Consider the following 18,632-nt stretch of genomic DNA (forward strand, 5'->3'; position numbering starts at 1 on the left):
CCCTAAATACAACACAGATGCTATCACTGCATGTAACATGTAAAATTGATATAGGCAGGAAAGAAAAACTACTACTTTCTAGTACAGAAAGAAGAAAAAAAAGAGTGGGAAGGGGGTACTCATAGGCTCATACATCTCTTTTACACCTACATGGAGAAGAAAAATCAAAATATCACAAACTGTGGAGAAACTGCTAGTTTACTGCAGTTTCTTTTATGACATTTGCCACAAGGCAGCCTTAATTATTACTTCCTCAGTAGAGAGGGTAAGTAAACAGTTTATCTGCTGTTTTAGTGCACCTGCTATAAAAGTGAATTGCTCTTTTTCCACCACTTCTGTGAAAAAGAACAGGGAGGTATCTTTAGATTCACCAGAGGAATGCAACTTCTTTACAGGTTGCATGACTTGACTGTGAAAGCGCCACACCAAAGCAATGGTATTCTTGCAGCTCCAACACAATTTGTTTCGTGTTCTGCTTCCTAGTGCATTGCAATTAAATAAATTAGTGTTTTCACACATATTTTTTAATGAGCATTTCAATATCTGATTTTTCAAAGCAGCTCACTCAAAATAGTAACAAATATTATGGTAACAAGAAATTCAGAGAACCTAAGTTTGGAACTAGCAGTTCTTCAGGAGATGTCACATGGCATAACCATTGTACAAAAATGTATCTTACTTGGGCAACAGTGTGATCAGGGCACCAGCTACGGACAAGGAGCAGTTTATGGAATTGATCCAGTAAGCTGTCATAACCACCAGGAATAACAGATTTTTCAGGAGCTTCTTCATCAAACCAGGCTTTCCAAGACTTCTCATTCTTAACAATTTGCACCAGAAGTTGATTGAAAGGGTACAAGCTAGATAACTGCACAAGATTGAGCCATGTCGTGTCAAGGATCCACTTTTTTGGTTTTGGTTCCACAGAATTCATATCCAAGCTGGCACCTCCTGCAAAATCAAAAGTATTATAGAGGAAAACAAACACTGTTAAACAGAAAAATGACAATTAATAAAAAATACTGGTTTTATATAATTCAGGGAGTAACATTTTATGCAAACCAGGATATGGAGACGTAACATTTGCATGGAGGAAACACTTAACAAAGACCTAATTGGAAAGTGGTCTCAGTTCCTCCCAAAGCTGATATCTCACTAATTTTTGCGCTGCTTCTACTCTATCTGTAGAGCTGGAATGAAATGTGACCACCTAAAAGGATATTCAAACCCAGTTCTTCAGAGCAGACGTATAATGGTTAGTGCAGCCTCCTTTCATCTGTGCTAAAGAATAAGAAAACACATGGTGCATTCATTTCTAGGACTGCAACGTCAACAGCCTCTTAGCTCAACCAGCACTCAGCCTCATGCCCATTTGCACACTCAGCACAGCTGAGCCACAGCTGAACAGTCACTCGGTGTTCGCCAAAAAAACTGAGATGCTTGGATGCCAAGCACCTGACTGTACTTGTCTTTGTACCAGATTGGATTTATCTTATCTTGGAGACCTCAGTGAGGTCAACGCCCATCAAATTTTATAAACCTTACTCAAATTTTTCTTTGTCATTGTGTCTGAGTAGTGACATACAGTGGTGACATAATGCAATGCAATATAAAATTGTTTTACAACACATAACAGGCTTTTATCTGCTGATACTTAAGCCTGGTATAGCATTCACATGCTGCTCATCAGCCATCAAGAGAGCTTTTGCTGGTTGTCTACAATCTCACAGACACAGATATGTGGCAACTTGAAAAAGAGGCAGACAGTAGAGGCTATAAGTTCTCTAACAAATAATGGACTTATTTTTTACCATTTTGCAATGTATAACAGTTAAAATAATCCTCATCTACACATCATTTTGATAACAAATAATCTATATTGCTCCTGTTTTAGACAATTTGTCCCTTAATTCCTTCTTGAACTGTATATGCTTTCATTCACAGGTTAAAAACAAGTAGATCCACAGGATATAACACATTGTTAGAGCAAGTACTGCAAAATCTGAATTTGGCAGTACACAGACACATGTAAACAGGAACATTTTTAGAGAAATTACCTTTGATCAGTGTCTCAAACTCAGTGTGTGAAATTTTCTTGGCCTGCAAGTCAATCTTCAGTGCCAGAAGCAATGTGAACAGGAACCTGTGATTTTCATACAGCCCTCGAACTGCGTACTTGAAGACTTCGTAGGTGAGATGCTCGATTATATAAACCACCCTTTTTGCTGGAATTTGAGATTTGTGAGATCTTTCCACTGATAGGTCAAATATGCCAAGGAACTGCCCTAAGGATGTTTGGTACATGACATTAACCAAGCTCATCTCCACAATTAGGAAATAAAGGATGCTACCACGACCTGCCACGGGCCGATATTCTTCACGTGCAGTATTGATTTTCACCTCTGTCTCCATTGCTGTGTTTAATTTTTCACTGACCTTAAAATTAATGGAAAAGACCATGAAGATTAAGCTGTATTACTTGTTATTTATACTACATAAGCAAAAAGAAAAGGTCTTGATGAAGACCACAATAATATTTTTAGTTGCTTCCCTCTGCCGGTGTTTCAACACAGACATTGTGTCTTCATGTGTTCCAACTCCTGTCAAAATGGGAACTGATTCAAACTTACACCTGCAAAATATGCCTGGAATATAAACAATATCCAGGTAGCAATTCAATTTTGCAAGTTATTATGAATAAGTGTTTCTACTATTTATTTGTTAAGAAGTCAGATGTTATATAGTGGCTCTGAATAGAAAAAAATAAAACAGGAATGAAAATACATACATACATCTTTATATATACTATCTTTAAATTACAATTACAAAATGTATCTGCAATACATTAAAAATTCACCTCTTCTGCTGTTGTTTTAGTGATCCTTAAGACTTCTATCAGAGACTCATCTTCAACCAAAGATCCTTCTGTACTGGTTAGACGGCAGAGCAGATTATCTTCAAGCTCCTGCATTTTCCTCTTGTTGGATGTCACTTGTTCCATCAGTTTGATTCTTTCTGCTTCCAGCTCCTGTATTCAAGAAGTTTGCCATAGAATATTTAATGTCAATTAAAAGGAGGATTCCTTATAAAGACACAGAAAATATGATTTCATGTATGTCAGAGCAGGGACTTTGTTGTCTTTCCCATAAAATACTGAAATATTACTGTACTAAAATATTTCTGTACTAAAATAATTTACATGCACTAAAATTAAATAAATTATTCATTTTATATAAATAATTTTAATAATTTTATAAATATTTTATTGTATATATTATAAATTATTTTATGTACTAAAATAATTTATAAGCTGAATATATACAATAAAGTAATTTATATGTATCATGTATGTGATTAATGAAGCCTAAATGCTGAAGAATGAAAGCACATCTGAATTACCAGGAAAATCTTCCTCATAGTACAGCACACAAACCACTAAAGATAGTTTCCAATGGCAAGTGATAAAAGCTACATTACATTGAGTACTTAAAATTAAATCAGATAAAGGCCTGAAAGATGCTTTGTATGGCTGGATTTTACATTGTGAGCAAAATTGACTGGATGACCTTTTCTATTTCTAATTTCTACCATTTTGTGACTTTGAAAGATACAATCCTCTACTGCTTATAAAACAGGAAATGTTACAATTATTATCTATGTCATATGGATTTTTTTGCCCTTTCTACAAGACAGACAATGACAAGGGGGAAAAGGCAGACAAGTCAACACAACGCCAAGTGAAATGAGGCATCTATACAGCACAGTCTGCACAGCTCAGGGATACTTTTGCTGGCTGTCTTTATTTAATCAATCCAGTCAACCTTCCTGTAAGGATTGTTAATAATAGTCAATCTACACCTATGGCTTCAGTTTATTTTCATTTTTGTCAACATGTCAAGCTAGAGAAAAAGGAGATGTACAGAGTTATACAGTACAGGAGAGGTTCTCCTGTATTTCAAATAAGTGACAAATTTCTTTGTTTTTACAAACTCCTCGCTTGGAAACCTGTTTGAAATATGTTCTAGGGCTACACTGTAGCTCTATGGAAACTAAAGTGATTGCATTCCAAAAGAGGGGAATGGCTTAAGCATCAGTAATTCAGCTTTCTACATTTACTTCTCTTTTTCTACACCATTAATGCAAAAAAAAATTAGAATTATATGAAAGGAATACTTCCACAAAACACTCAAAAATACATTGAACTACATGCTTAAATTCCACATAAGGATGTGCTTTGTTTAAAATCAGACACTTTACCCATATTATTTATAAGACTGTAAAAGGTATCTTTCAGAAATTTATCAGCAAATAAACCAGGTACAAGTTTTTGTTTGCAAGAGAATTTCCCAAGCATACTTGTAACATAAATAATAGTTGTTCTGAACACAAATAGTGGCAGCAACTCCATTATCAAAGTACAAAAATATGCTGATTTTTTTTCTCTATTTGCAGGATCAACCTATAAAGCTGAGAAGAATAAACACTTCTTTGATCATATTTCATTGATCACTGGAGCAATCTTTAAAAATGTCTTGGTTCCTTTAATGTATTACTTTAGTTCAACGATCATAAAGTTGTCTCTTAGTAATAGAAAACCTGTTCTTCAGAAGCTCTGTTCATGTTGTGTCTTTTCTTTGAACTAATTTTTTCAGAATCCCATTGGTTCTGACTACCTACACCACAACATTCACCTCTTACTGAGACAGAAGAGACAACCATGATGTCTGCATATCTGCCAGAAGAAGTTTAATAAATGTTGATCAGCTGCAACCATGTCCCTGTGCAGCAAGTAGTGCCAATATTAACCAGGTTCCCTTGCAACTCTCTTCAGCCGATGTACAGCACTGGAGGAATATTTTTCAATGACTCTATTTTTGACCCAATGCAGTTTAGGTGTTGCTACATATATTCAATATGAATTCTCTGTCCAAGAAAAGAAAACAACACAGAGCAAGGGTATCTTGTGGGAAGAGGATTTTTATATGTAGGTCATGAGAAACCTATTTCACTTCTTTTCTTTCTATCTTGATTTAGACTTCTCCTTCCCTTCAGAGGTTAGTCAGGATACTCCCATTCACTCCTGCTGATGCAGTTCAATTTTGCTTTACAGAAACCTACACCTACTGGAGTAAAGATTAAAAGTTCTGCATCTCAAATGTTTGTCTCACCCTATTTTTCTCCAGTACCTCCTGTTACAGTCTTTCTGTTTTCCATGGATGAATTCACAGGAAGTTTGTGCATTACAACGATTTTCCAGCCTCTGTTTGTGATGGTCAGACTGAAGGAAGGGCACCTTAATTCCAGTCCTTACTTCAGTGAAGGCTCATTTTGAGCAAAGTGGAAGGGTGTTGGCTGGAGAAAATGACAGCACCACTAAAGAACGCTGGTTAGAACATGCTTTGGGGAAGTCAAAGGAAAAATTAATTCCTTTAGGTAGGCAGCTCCTCTCACATTAGCAAGCGTACCTGAGCTACTTACTGAAAGCAGCAGCTCTGCTAATGCAAACCTCAATTTTTTTATCTCACCCGAGAGAGGATTTTCTTTCTTATATTAACTTCCACATAATCAATGCAAATTTTAGTAAGAATAGAGTCTAGTCAGGGCTCCTTAAGAATCTTTTATCTCCTTGCACACTAGAGCCTGGCTGGCAAAAGTAGTTCAAGTTCATAAGCATTTTTTCATGTAATTCAAATTAAGTTTAAAAAGGAATTTAGAAATACAAGAGATTTCTGACTGAACAAGAAGCCCTTTCCATATATGAAGGAATAAAGTTGTTTTATGTATGTCATGTGCATGCCAGTGATGTATTTTTAATGAATAATTTTCTTTCTTCTCTTTCCAAGGCCAGATCTTAAAATAAATGTTTAGGTTCCCCTGTTCAATTAAAAAACAGCTCCACATTGTATTTCAGTGAATGCACAACCTTTAAACTTTCACTCACATTTTTGTTCTTGCATTTGATTTCAACCAAGCTACTGAATATGTATGCACTGTGGGTGCAGATACTGAACAAGCTTTCCTTCTATTCAAATACTGCAAGACTCGATACCTGCTTTTCTTTGAGGATGACACGGCCGAGGAGCTGATCTTCCAGCCCTTTCATAGTAACAGTAAAGTCAATCACAGTTGTTCGTGCACTAATTTCTGGAGTATAAACAGGATTAGCCACCTTTGTTGTCATATAGAGGGTAAACCCCTTCATCAGATCTACCTCCTTGTCACCTACTTTCACCTGAAAATAAAAAGCATTTCTCAATATTTGAAAGCTGAATTCAGAAAAACTGTTATTTTACCTGACTAAGAAAATCTATTAACTCTTTTTTTTAATGTTTTCATTTACACTTTTTAAACTTTCTGATTAAGGGTAAAAAAGCCCCTCAAACAACCCCATGAGTTCGCTACTCATTTTCTAACTGTTTTAAAGGTACAAATCATGTCAGTAATCAAACTGCCCTATACCCAACATCTCTCCTGTTGAGTTTTAATTTCATGTCTACAATTCATCTTACTTTGTGTGCTGAACCAAATTTTATGAAATTTTTTTCCAAGATGTTATCTAGGGCAGGATCAAGTTCCTCTCCAATGTCTTCAATTAACAGAGGTCGGCCAAGGGACAAGCTGTCTTCTATATGACTTCTGAAGAACTTGTGGTTCATACCTGTAACCTAGGAAGACTGAGTGTGATTTGAAAGCACACAGAAAAGAGCATAAAATCTATTGAAGCTTTAAAAAATTGTACTCATCCTGGGATATATATGCAAATAGCTACATTTTAGGGACCAAAACTTGCCTCTGCTGACATGAATGAAAGTTTTGCTTTAAACTTAGGAGCATAGGAGATCGCATTTCTTTATTGTCACTTATTTACTTTTTTATCTGCATATCTATCTAATGATTGTAATATCTTAATATCTCCTAAATATAAATAGATTTATGCTTAGAACACTAATGTGAACTATGGAAATGTTTATGGAGTTCAGAAAGGGAGCCAGTGTTATATAGGAGGCCTGATCTGACATCAGATGTTCAATTTCCAATTCAGTTCCACCAGTCTCAAAATTGCTAAAAGTCACACAGACTCTTTTTCATTTATTCAAATTTAATATATTTAACATAATGCTTTAAGATGATAATTGAATAACCTTTCCAGGCATCTCCTAAATTATGGGTTTTGGGTGGTTTTTTAAGCAAGAAAAAAATTAGGATAGACATGTTTTTAAAATATATCCTTGTCTTGCAGGCAAAGCTCTTTGAAAAAGGTGTAATTAAAATATCTAGAGGCACATTACACAGAATTAAACCAGTATATTATTAAAAAATTAATACTCTGTTCCACCACTCTGCATTTTTTGTTTGTTATCATGCAGACGTGTATCCACCAAAACAGCATGTTCCCTACATTTTTTATTACAAATTCAGCTGAGAGATAAAGCCAGCGTCTGGGTGACCAACAGCATAACACTAATAAGACCATAGCAAATTACAATATCCCAGATGTAAGTCATAATTTAAACACTTGTGTATTTAGAATCTTGACATAACTCTGTTCCCCCTGGACTTACTGGGAGAACTCAGATTCAGAGCAGGAGATACAAGTCTCCAGGAAGATGGAGAATGAGATACAACCTTTAACTTCCCTCTTTGTTTCTCTTTCACTACAGCAAGCAATTAAAAGATTCATCATAAAAATAGATATGCCATAACATATCAGTGCAAGCTATTTTGCCCTGTTATTGATACCCTGATATAGGGTACAGGTTCTGTGTCAGTCTTGTTTTAGTTTCTGCATAGCTGTACACCAATAAACATCAGATTTAAATTACATATGGCCAAAGCATGATGACACAAATGACATCATCACACATTTTAAAGAATTGTAAATTAACTATTTACCTGAAGTCCATTATTCTTTTCCTTATTTTTGATCCAGATCTTTCCTTGACCTTGTGGATCAATCAGCAATGGATATCTAGATGCTTTTGTGACAATAATGCCATTTTGAATTGAAAGATCATCATTTGGAAGACCCTGGAGGTTCCATTCACCCACTGTAGCATTGTCAACAAGCATAGCAGTAAGGTTCAAGTTCTAATAGAAAATATGCAATTACAAAATCAGTACCAGCAGAAAACATGTAAATACAAAATTAGTGCCAGTTAGAGGAGCTATACTAAAACATCTGCTGGATGGTTTTTCTTCTTATTCTGATCAGAATGCATGATGGAGTGTATTTGGTAGTTATTCCTTACTGTTTCTTTTCTCTAAAGTTCAGTGGCTCAATCACTGCAGTTGAGCAATAATGAAAATGAATTCTCTTGAGGCTTTGATGTCCATCAGAGACTGTCAGAAAAACTCTGAAGCCAGTTCAACATCTAATGACAAACTGATTTTTTTGCCATTTTTAATAGCAAACACTTTTCCTGCAAGTTCAAGCGGAATTGTCATCTTGGTCACAAGACCTTCCACCTGCTGGAAAGTGCCTTCCAAGTACAGGATGGCTGTGGGAGACTAAGAGAAGAATATGGAGATGTGCTATGGATCAGTAACCATGAAATATCATGATAGATGATTGCTGCTAAGCTAAAACTCTTCACAGTTCACATATTCTCCTTAAGTCTGATTTGCACTTGTCAACTAACTTGCTTTATTTTATTCATCCTGAAAAGTGACTGGCCTCTCAAAAATGTGTATGTGGAAAAAAAAAGTGCTGAAAATAGCAAACCAAATTCCAATTTAGAAAAGCACCTTAGTAAGGATTGAGAATTTAAAAAATAATAAAATTGAAGGGATTTTTTAATTTGCTCCTTTCATTTTTCATTCAACAATTCCTACTTGTAGGCTTTATCTAAAGACATGTTTAAAATAAAGACATGAAAGAAAGAAAGCAAAAGCCTGTAAATCTTGTGAAAATCACATAATTCAGCATCTGAAGCCTAAGGCAAAACTTCAAATACTGTGAGAGCTGTGATACAATCATGAGACCTAATGATAACAGTGTTTGCAAGATGCCAAAGCTTTTTTACTACTTTGATTTTTTTTACTTCTAAAATCATTGAAGACTCACAATGAAGCAACACAAACCATCCTCAGAAGACAGAGAAATTTTAGGAATCAGGTTTCCATTTGTGCAAAGGACAGAAAAGCATGTTATAGGCAATTTTTTCAGCAATTGGAACCTAAAATCATATTTAGCTCCTTAAGCAGATGAGTAGGATCTAAACAGCTTTGAACTTTTTCTTACCTACAGCAAGAAGTATCAGTCACCCTGCAACTCTGAAACTCAGCTAATTTAAGTGCCTAACTAAACAGATAAGTGGCTAATTTTAAACAGATCTTTGTAAATGGTTATGCCTAAATGACTCATACGCCCACGGTCAGTTAGTCTGTGACAAAGTAAGGCAGATGTCAAGCCTTGTGCTTGAACTGCAAAGCTGCTTTCTTTCCTGCAGTGTGAAGTATCAAGAAAGGCCCATATGCTGCCTTTTGTGAGTACTTAATTCCCAGGGAAAAATCAAAACTCTCTTCAATACACTATGATGGAAATCATAATTTTGTCTTTAATGGGAACTCTCTGCAGAATGGTAAATACATTTTGAAACTCATTAACTATGGAATCCATCTAACTGAGACATATTGGGGGGGGTGGGGGGAAGCGGGGAGCAACATAGAAACCATAAGAAAGTATTCCTCAAATTTTCAAGGATGCAGCCAAATAGTTACATGGTCAGAATACCCTCATGAAAGCAGAATTCTGGTTCTTTATGTATTGCTTTCTAAAGACATTATATATCCGATTTCTTATCCTTAGTGAGAATCTTGACAGATACTCCCCAAAGTAAGTAGCTATTAAAAACATTTTATACACTGAACTTGGGAAAGAGCCTCCCTCAGTTGAGTGTATGTAGGATAACTCCCATGCCACACTGGTTAAGAATCTTAGCTGAAACTGCACTGCTCCTGGTACTTTATTAATAAATCTATCTTGGTCTTACATATTTTTTATCATCAGCAGTTTTCAGAGAGCTTTACTGCATGGGTCAGAATCATTCATCTTTTAAGTCACAGCATAAATTGGGAATTGGGCTGGATTGCAAGTTTCCCTCTCTCAAGTCAAGGTTAATCAGCATTGCAAGAATTATGCTAACCTAACATTAAAAATAATAAAAAAGATATTCACAAGTAGCTTCTATGGAAAAGAGGTCTCCTTAATAGCAGTTTTAAGTGCTAAATCCCAAAAACACTGAAAAGAAGATGCAGATCTGCCTTTAGCTGTTTCACAATGATACAGTTGTACACAGGTTGCAAAGTAGTTCATAGCGTTTTTCAGCAGCAACTGCTTTGTCAAAATCTTTGACAGCTGAAAACAGGAAATGTTTGAGCTTAATGCCTCAACTCCTGTGCTGAGAGGAAGAGAGAGTCCCTTAACTATTTCTCCAGCCTTTACTGCTGAAGAAAATGTACACAGGTTCTCACAAAACCAAGTGGAAGACACCATAAATTATTCAGAAAGACAGCTTGATTACTATGGCCTAAATTCTGCCTTCAGTATGAATACGTCTTCCAGGTACAGGGAAGATTATTGGACAGACCTCCTAAAAGTAATGGAATAGGGGCAAGGCTGTTGTTGGCCATGAGCAAAGCCTCTGCACCAGAACATCTGCCAGGTCTGGCACTCCTGAGGCAGATAATGGTAAAAGCAAAGGACAAGATTCATGCAAGGTATCCTGCCCTGTCTCATAGTCTCAGCATACAGGTTGCTCATCTTAATAAAGGCAGAATATGAAGTGGCAGGAAACAGAAACTGAATGATGGGACTGTAGCTCCAACTGCTTTTTAGTCCACCTCTGCCTGCACAGACACAGGCCAGGGAAGGAGATACTGCAACATCAGCCCATCAGCCTCACTGGAACAGCCTCACTGCTGACAAAGGTGCATGGATTTAAAAGCTAACACTGGAGCAAGCCTTGCAAAATGCTTTCTACAAGACACTTCAAATTAAACAAAATTAAATGTTGTGGGTACACAGCAGAAGGCAGGAGGGTATATACTGATAACACACAGAAGTGCAAAAGTGATGTTTCCTCTTATGAAAAGGTAAGTGTATTGTAATCTGATAAATTTTACTTTGTTTCCTGTATTATGCTATTTCTCCCAGGGCAGCTGATCTCAGACAGCATTTCTCTCTCAGATTTGCCAGAGCAGTGTCCTACATATCAATTGTGAAATGCCTGACAGTGTAAAGAGGAATTTAAAACATATTGGTTTAGAAGCTCAGCTGTCAACTGTTCAGATTTTTTATTTATTAAAAATTTGATTGAATATGACAGCCTGTATATAATCTTCCAATTATATACTTTTCTGGAACGAAATGCTCTGCATATAATTTCTCAGCAAGGCAAAGAATAAGGTCAGAACAAAACATGTACACTTACTTTACTGTATGGAATCTTGCTATTGTCCATCTCTTTCTTCCACAATTGGAGTAGCAAATTCCTGTACTCCTGATTGAAAGGTCCAGAATAAGAGAGAAATCCAGTGGCCAGAAGAACATTCCCCACCAAATTAATAATTTGATTTTGAAAGTTTTTGCTGCTTGCTGTCCAACGAAGCTGTATGGAAAATAAAGAAGTTAACTTAAGCAGACAAAAAACTAACACAAACATCTAACTTAAAAACTTATCTCTTTCTGTAAAATAATTTTTCTTCAAAACAGGAATATTTTTTGTTTTAAATCATTCTTTTCAGAAGTAGAAGTTTGCATGGAAGTGATGGCAACCCCTGACCAAGTGGAGAAAAAGCATCTTTGCAAACAAGCAGGTTGAAAGGAGGAATGAAGTGTCAGGCAGAGGAGGACCAATAGTCATGTGAGGAAGTGGAGGATGGGGCTGGCAAACAAAATGTGTGGGGTGAGATAAACTGTAGGGACCTTGTAATCAACAAAACAGGGCCAATGGAGGACGACCCTAAGGATACCCACAAAAACAAAGTTTTCACCAGACAGAATGGTGGGGACAGCTTTCATACTGCTTATAGGACATGATTTATCACAGCTGGGCACCTCTCTGAAGTGCTTCTATATGAAGATGCACAGCATGGAGAACAAAAGAAGACTCTCCACGTGGTGGCATCATCATGATATGATGGAGGTCATGGGAATGTGATGGAAAGAGATCCACAACTGGAGAGCTGCATCAGCTGTCTATGGGCTTGTTAGGAAGGACAGGTTGGGAAGGTGAGAAGTGGGGTTTTCTTTCATGTGAGAAGGCCGTGGAATCCATGCAGTCAGTATGGGAGACTCGAGGATGGACAATATGCCAGTTGGGAGCTTATGGGTTAGCATCAGGGAGAAGATCAGCATGGGAGATGTGTGTGTCTGTCACAGACAATGTGATTAACAAGCAGATGAGGGGAAGAAACCTTGCATCCACAGGCCTTGGTCTATGTGGGGAACTTCAACAACCCAATATCTGAAGGGACAACACAGAAAGACACAAGCAATCCTTGAGGTTTTAAGGAAGGCCTTGACAAAAGTTCTCAACACAGTTGAATGAGGATTTAATGAGGGAAAGGCAGTTTGCTTAACCTCAGACTTGCAGAAAAAGAACTGATCAGGGATCTAAAATTTGGGGGCAGCCTTGGCTGAGATTGTTTAGACTTGAACACAGAGAATGGAAGGGGAATTTGTACACACGTACTTATGTGCACAAATACGTGATGGGAAGGTGTAAAGAGGAAAATGCCAGACTCTTTTCACTGGTACTTTGTGAAATGACAAGGGGCAATGGACACAAATTGGAATATAAGATATTTAAATTCAACACACAAAAAAATCCCTTTATTTCAGTAAGAGTGGTCAGAAACTGAAATAGGTTGCGAAGGGAAGTGGTGGAATCCTGGAAGATATTCAAAACCCAACTAAAAAATGCCCTGAGCCTTGAGTAGGGGAGAAGGAGGGATGTGTGTTTTGTTAGATGGTCTCCAGAGGTCCCTTCCTATCTCAATTATTCCCTGATTCTGCAATTTTATAAGTATTATTTTTAATGTGTTAAAAAAATTAAAAATAATTAACTCATATTTTGCTTATTAATTTCTTTCCAGATTTCTGTTCCTTACAGTCACTCTGCATCCAATCTTGGTCAGGACCTTCATGTTTCAATTTTAAAAAACATACATTTAACACAGTGTCAGTTTTGCCTAATCCTCCAAGTGCATACAGAGTCTTTAATTTTTTTGTCTGAATTTTTGAAAGTAGAGTGGAATAACAGCTCTTACAAGACCTCATAGCACAAAGCTTCATAAAACCCACAATAGGGCACTATAATTTCCTATTTTTGCCTTACTCTTAAATTTAGAAATTCACTGAAAAAATATGATAAAGCATCTAAGATTTTTGACTGATGTAATTTGAAGGGCAGCAATGCAAAGATATGCTGAGGTGCTGGCCTCACAGGACACAATGGCTGAAGTCAGAACTCTCATCAATTTTGACTTTGTGTGAAATCAGCGAAGGAATTAACAAAGCAAATAACAAGAGGGGGAAAAAGAGTATCCTGCTTCCTCTGAAAACCTTCAGGCTGAAGCCAGAAAGATCTTCATAGGAAAGGTAAATTTCAAGCTCAGTGCAGAGGATAACAATTAGCCCATAATTCTGTAAAAGGCTCCAGTAGAAACCTAAGCTTCAATTGTAATTCAGGAAATTAGTCAAGCTTCAAATTTGTATTCTTGTATACTTGGTGAGAAAAAGAGAGTAATCCTTCTTATAAATATTTTAGGGCAATTATTTAGGTTAAGCCTAATTCCTCTTCTTAAAAAAGCTAAAAGGAATTTGGCTCCTTGGCTTTAAATCTGAACTTTATCCTCATATGAATCATATGTTATAACATAAATCTTCATGCAGAAGAATTAACACAAGAAATTGCTTTACTTTTTTAGGTACATTAGTATCAAGGAAAACAAGCATACATATAACTAAAAAAAGTGTCACGTGATATCAAGAAGTCAGCACGCCTTGAGTTTGCTGAGTACGTCTACGATCATTATGGAGCATTCTCAAACTGCGCAGCTACTTTGTACTGGAAACCTGCACATGTGTGCTGATACCTTTTCTTCCCCCAATCCTTCAATCAGAGCTGAGGCATTGTTCATCTTCCTTCTGCATGCCTCAGCATCATTGAGCAAGGCCTGCTTCTCTTTCACAGCAGCGTCATACATGGCTTGTACTTCATCCAGCTCCGCTTGTTTCTCATCCAGCTGATTTTGTGCACTATTCAGCTCCATTTGGGCAGCTGCAAGTCTTCTTTCCTGCAAAGCTAGATTTGCCTACAGATATTTACAAGTAAAGAGTAGTTAATACCTATTCTTTTGGCAGAAGCAAATAACATTCATTTAACAGCACATACTGTACTGTGTTGGGTACTTTTAAAACTAATACATGTTCTAAGATGACAGAAGTTTTTTTTCTTTTTACTTCTGGATCAGAAGCATAGCATTAAAGTTATTCAAGGCAATCTTAAGATATTTTAATAATATTTTCAGAATGGTCTATTGATCACAAAATGACCAATGTTTTCAAATCACAATACACTTGAAATAGCTGTATACTAGACATATGAGGGAACATATACAATGAGTTGCCTTATATATATGCCTCCTGTAATATATTCACAGTGCAAAAGAAATTTAATACTGTCTTCATTAATTATAAAATAATAAAAATTATAACATACACTACTCTTCTGCTCTCTTTTTCCATCAATTACCTCTACAACAAAAATATAACAAATGTATTTTTTGCTTCTCTGGAAAGTAAAACTCTAGAGACTTTTTTCACATTTCTCTATAAATTTGCATGATGACTTACTAGTCATTTAAATGTGGCCTCTTAACTTTTATATTCCTAACAGGGTTGAAAAAATATTCTGTGAATTCAGAAAGTATTTCCATACACATTTGCAAAGGATTAGAGCCTGACAAATTTCTTATGAAATTCACACTTACAGATAAAGGTTGCTTTCATTTACTCTGAATATTTAAAAAAGCTTGTTTAAATATCATGTATCTTATTTCTGTTTTTTTCTTCTATAAGAGTTATGAAGATGGAAACCAAGAATCTGTAAAACCTGTTTTATTAGGAATATGAAATTTGACACTTGCATTACATCACACCAGAGAAGTAGCAGTAGAAGGAATCTCTCTTTAAGGGATAACTCCTAATCAACAGCATAACCATGGGCTGGGGTCTGGTCTATCTCAAAAGAGTGCTTTGTGAGCAGGGAATTAGAGAAGCATATTTGTACTAATCAATGAAGTAGTTTACTAATATCTATGTACATGTATGTTGCACACGTGTACTGGATGCAGGTACATCACATGTATCTCTGCCCATCTATATTAGCAATGTAGGTATATGTAGACAGTATATGCTAGAGAATAGCACTGTCACTAAACTTTCATCTACTGTAGCCACCTGCTATGTTGACAGATCCCAAAGATAAAAACATATTTTGGAATCCAGATGAACCAGTAAAATAAAATTTCCATCATTCATGAATGCTGAAATATTTTTACCTCATTGTTTATCAAAAAACACATTAAAGAGCATCACCTAGAAATAAACACTGCTCAATCAGTGAGTCTTGACTAAACCTAGATAAGCAGATTTCAGATCAACTGCTAGTATGTTTTAGTGAATCTTGGACCATTGGGCAAAGTTCCAACAGCAAAGGAGTTTTTAGGAGGTGATGTAGTGTTACTGTCCCCCTGCACCAGGGGAAAGGGTGAGGTAGAGAGAGAGAGAGAGAGTGCAGGGTTCCTTCTGCATCTGAATAAGAAAGGCCTGACAACTGCCTTTAAAAAGGTCATTAGAAGAAGACAAACAGTGAATAAACTTTACATCCCCTCAAATGCTGGACACTTCACATTCATGCAGCATCAGAGAGAGCCAGGATAGTGTTGCCTATGGTATCCTGTGCAGAGCAGATCCTGTCCATGTAGAGAAAATTTTCTCTTTTGGCCATTCAAACTATCTTAAACTCCTCTTATTATTCTGTCTTGTTAAAGCGGATGCCTCATTTAGCCATCTGTTGTCAGGGATTTCTTACTGAGATCCAAAAGGAGCCCTGCACCAGCCCTCTTCTCCCTCTTCTCACCACCTTCCCTGTTGCAGAGCATCCTTGTATCCTTAAATTCTCTGAGGGCTAAAAATGGCAGTTGAACAATATTATGACATATTGTTTCAGTCCCAGCTGACAAATACTGAGGTTACACAGGAAACAAGATCCTTGGAGGGCTGTGAGTAACAGCCTTGGCAGAACAGCTGGAAAAACAGAGAACTTACACCTGGCTGTGTGGATTCATATAACACCTTGACATTTATCACAGCAGGATGTGAACCTCAATGGAGAAGGATGGGCATGGGAATTCCCAATACATATGAGCAATGATGCCTTGTAAATATGAAATGCAGGTCCCCGTGCAGCAATAAACTACACAGAAAAGTGCAAAAGATTGATGAAACAAATTTCCCCATTCTTAAAAACTCTTGAAAAGGCTTAAAAAGCTTCAAAGATGTAGGGACGTTGAAAAAATATTTCAGATGAGTACGAAAAAAAGTATATTGTATTCTAACATGAAAAGAATCCCTAAACTTATTTACACAAGACTTTACAGATTTTCTGGAAGATGACCTATAATAAGAAACTATTTTATAGACAATTTAACCAGAGTTCTCAGCCACTTTCAGGACAATCATAACATTATAATATCAGTTTGATTTATAGGCTACTTGATCATATGTGATGAACAATGGTTGGTTGCATGAGACTGATAGCTAACATATCAGGATGACCAACATATGTGATTCCCAAAGACAGAAAGACTACTTAGTTCAGATGACCCTTTGAAGTCATTACTATTTGCATTCTCCCTGATTTTTTTTCCCCCCCAGACTCAAGTTTTCAAAATTTCATGGGTACAAACACAGCTTTTGTATTGACATCAGTATCAGGCTGGCTGGCAGCCTCACATATACAACTCTGCCATGAGAGCAGGAGGCAAGTTTGGCTGCCAAAGAGAATCTTCTGCACAAGAAGACTATTACAGCTGCAATCAGCTCCATACAAACATTTCCAGCCAATATTAGGCAGGAAGGAAACATGTTTCCCAACCACTAAGAACCACTGTAGCCTTTCTAATTTTAGTGGCATTGCCCTGTGAACAAGCTTCACACCCTTCATTTCATCCCTCTGCATCACGCAGCAGAGCAAGGATACACAATTTGTTCCAGCTGGATGCAGTATGAAAGCCTGAATAAATGGATTTTATGCAGATGAATTATGAGGATTTAAGACAAGAGGTCCACATTCTGATCTGTGCTCCTGGAGAAGTGGTGCTACCCTGGAACACGCTTGGCTTGTGTGAGAGCAGCACCTTCAGCCTTTCCTTGCCTTTGGCATTGGGGAACCAGACAGACAATCCTCCCAGCACCCGCTCCAGCCAGTGCTGCTACCGCCCTCTGCATCTGCCTGTGTGGGGCACGTACACACAGCGCCTGTGCCACAAGGGCCTCATCCCTATGAGTTTAGCAACTGTTTTGGCTTCTTCCAAGCTGCCCTCAGAGAGGACTTCATAGCAGGTGGTGAGATGATCCTGCCCCCCTCTTATAATTTTTGCATTGCACACAAAACCAGAAGAAATAAACATAATTACAGTCACGGCTGTACTCTTAAATGAAACAAGCCCAGGACCTTTCTCTGGCACTGAGGTTGACCAGCATAAAAAAACTCACATTAAGCTCTCTCACCCTCTAAAACAGTATGACTGCATGTTGGCAGCCTTGTGGGAATGGCTCTTGGACCAGGCTAGAGCCTGAAAGGTGCCCAGAGACTACTGAAAAATGCTATATAGCAAAGACCAAATCACACTAGGGATTATTCTAAAAATTTACCAGTGTAAATGATCACTTTCAGTGCCTAGAAAAACTCACTAGTACTATTTAATTTATTAGTATTGACATAGACACTGTTTCTCGCTGATCCATTGCAAACTCAGTTTTGCAAAGTGCCAAGTATATCTGACCCTGATCCAAGGAAGCAGTTCAATAAAAATGACTTCTCCAACAGAAAGAAGCCTCACACCACTTAATACTATTCCTGATCTTGAATGGAATGCCCAGATCAACCCCAAATCACACTGAAGAGCAACTGCTGCTCAGTAAATTGAGGAAATGTTACTAGGAGAATCCCATTAGGAAAAAAAAACATCCAAAACTACAGAGTTCTCTACAGGTAAGGATGATTTGGAGCTTTCCTAGCACTTCGCTTGTTAAGGAATTTCAGCTTTCAAAGTACACTGTTTTTACAGTCCATTGAGCACTTACTGCTGCCGGACTAGGCCAGAAGGCTTCTTGGGCTCTGCCACTCTGCTCCTGACATTCTGGGGATGTGCTAAGTGCTCATCTTTGCCTTTTGCTTCAGTCCTGTTCTGGGCACATGGCATCTGACTGAAGACTCTTCATGGACATGCTGTGTCAAAACTACTCCTGTCCCAGATTACTGCAGATTTTTCCTATAGACACTTCATCAGGTTTGGATCAACTTTCTCAGAGACTCAATATCATGATACACTTGTATCCA

At 37.2% G+C, this 18,632-nt stretch overlaps 1 protein-coding gene across 1 annotated transcript in view; it reads right to left on the reverse strand.

Moving 5' to 3' along the window:
* The window catches only part of LOC102044953 (dynein heavy chain 5, axonemal-like), a 148,159-nt gene that overhangs the window by 36,831 nt on the left and 92,696 nt on the right, over positions 1-18,632 (reverse strand). Inside the window, 8 exon segments of the mRNA XM_014306347.2 lie at positions 680-951; positions 2,058-2,436; positions 2,858-3,028; positions 6,050-6,232; positions 6,510-6,665; positions 7,894-8,088; positions 11,433-11,609; positions 14,101-14,319. Of these exon segments, the coding sequence (XP_014161822.2) occupies positions 680-951; positions 2,058-2,436; positions 2,858-3,028; positions 6,050-6,232; positions 6,510-6,665; positions 7,894-8,088; positions 11,433-11,609; positions 14,101-14,319 (1,752 nt within the window).

Source organism: Geospiza fortis, unplaced genomic scaffold, assembly GCF_000277835.1.
Source record: "Geospiza fortis unplaced genomic scaffold, GeoFor_1.0 scaffold206, whole genome shotgun sequence".
In the NCBI taxonomy this organism is placed as follows: Eukaryota; Metazoa; Chordata; class Aves; order Passeriformes; family Thraupidae; genus Geospiza; species Geospiza fortis.